This window comes from Myotis davidii, unplaced genomic scaffold (genome assembly GCF_000327345.1).
Source record: "Myotis davidii unplaced genomic scaffold, ASM32734v1 scaffold299, whole genome shotgun sequence".
In the NCBI taxonomy this organism is placed as follows: Eukaryota; Metazoa; Chordata; class Mammalia; order Chiroptera; family Vespertilionidae; genus Myotis; species Myotis davidii.
In genome coordinates, this window is record NW_006293088.1 from 2318927 (window position 1) to 2320484 (window position 1558).

At 59.9% G+C, this 1558-nt stretch overlaps 1 protein-coding gene across 1 annotated transcript in view; it reads right to left on the reverse strand.

Moving 5' to 3' along the window:
- CROCC (ciliary rootlet coiled-coil, rootletin) overlaps positions 1-1558 on the reverse strand; it is a 50109-nt gene that overhangs the window by 1160 nt on the left and 47391 nt on the right. The window contains exons 37-39 of the mRNA XM_015565930.1: positions 1507-1556; positions 1212-1343; positions 312-500 (exon numbers count right to left, since the gene is read on the reverse strand). Coding sequence (XP_015421416.1) covers positions 312-500; positions 1212-1343; positions 1507-1556 — 371 coding nt within the window. The remainder of the gene's footprint in view (positions 1-311; positions 501-1211; positions 1344-1506; positions 1557-1558) is intronic.

The window sequence follows — 1558 nt, forward strand, 5'->3', positions numbered from 1 at the left end:
CGCACCCCCAGGATCAAGGGTGGTTGGATTGGAACAACCTAAGCGGGAGCTCCTGAGGCCACCTGCGCTCAGGGAGAGGGCCTGCCTAGAGCCAGAGCCATGGCAGGGGACTGAGTTCCAACGACAGCACTTCAGCTCGTGTTCAGCCGCGGGTGACACCCACCCAACCACTTCCGTTTTGGATGCCATAGGTGGTGTACACCCCAGAGGTCACACAGCCCTCTCCCCCTCCACCATCTCTTCCTTCTCCAGCATCACACGCCATGCTGCGGCCCCCAGGGAGGGGCCAGGGCCCAGTCAGGCCTGAGTACCTGCTCCTCCAGCCCACGCACCCGCTGCCGGTGGGCCCGCTCCCGCGCCTCCAGGGTGCGTTCTGTCTGCACCTGGGCACTGCGCAGGCGCTCGACCTCCTGCTGCAGCTCCAGCTGTTGCTGGTCCTCTGCCTCCAGTGCCTCCAGCTCGACTGGGCTCTGGTCCTGCTCCAGCACCACCACCTGGGCCTGCAGGAGAGGCTGCCAGTCAGGAGTCTGACCGTGTGTGTGTGTGTGTGTGTGTGTGTGTGTGTGTGTGTGTGTGTGTGTGGTGTATGCACAAGGAGGTATTAGGCACCTCCCCAGGGCAGGAGCCTGAAGGCCCTTGGGGCAAAGCCAGTGTAGGCAGGGGATGAAGGAGAGATCCTTGTTTGTTCCTGACCCCTGGCCCTCCTGGTCTGTGATGAGGGTACCTAGTGACTCCCATTCAGATACATACACATACACACACGCAGATATATTCAAACACAGGCCCATATATATACAGATACAAAAGAAAGCATGTTCACCTGGGTGTATACATATGTGCAAAAGCCTAAGACTCCTACATACATGAAGACATCTGTACACAGACACGCATACAGATATAACATTGTTAATACTCAGACTTGCCACATCTGTGCAAGATTTAAGCACCAGAATATACCCATGAACACTCATGCCTCTACATGTCCACAACACACATCAACACACAGACTCGGGTGCTAACTGACCGTCAGCATCTTTCTCTCAGCTTTGGGGGGACCCCTCCCTCTGGGACCTCACTCTGAGCCCTAGGGTCCGGGCTCAGCGGTTGTGGGCTCTGAACTGGCTGAGCCATCAGCAACTCCTGACTCAGGCTGGGGTGGGGCAGGGGTTAGGGAGATGGGGTGCCCAGGACTGGGTGGGCAGGGGCGGGACCTCCAGCAGCTGAATCTGCCTCTGGGCCTCGGCCAACTCCAGCTCGGCCCCCGTGAGTGTGCGGTCCAGGCGGCCCTTCTCCGCACTCAGCCGCACTGTGTCCTCCTGGCTGCGGAGCTTCTCCCGCTCTACCTAGGTGGGGAGAGCAGGAGGGAGCAGGGTGCCGGGAAGTGGGGGGCTCCGGGAGAGTGTTAGGTTAGAGGCAGAAGGGCCAGGGACCCTAGTGACATGCAGCTGGACCGACCATGGCTATGCCCTAAAGGAAGTGAGGGGAGGGTCCTGGGGAGCAGCCCACCTTGTCCAGCGTCTTCTTGAGGGCCACCCGGTCCTTCTCCAGCCGCAGGGCT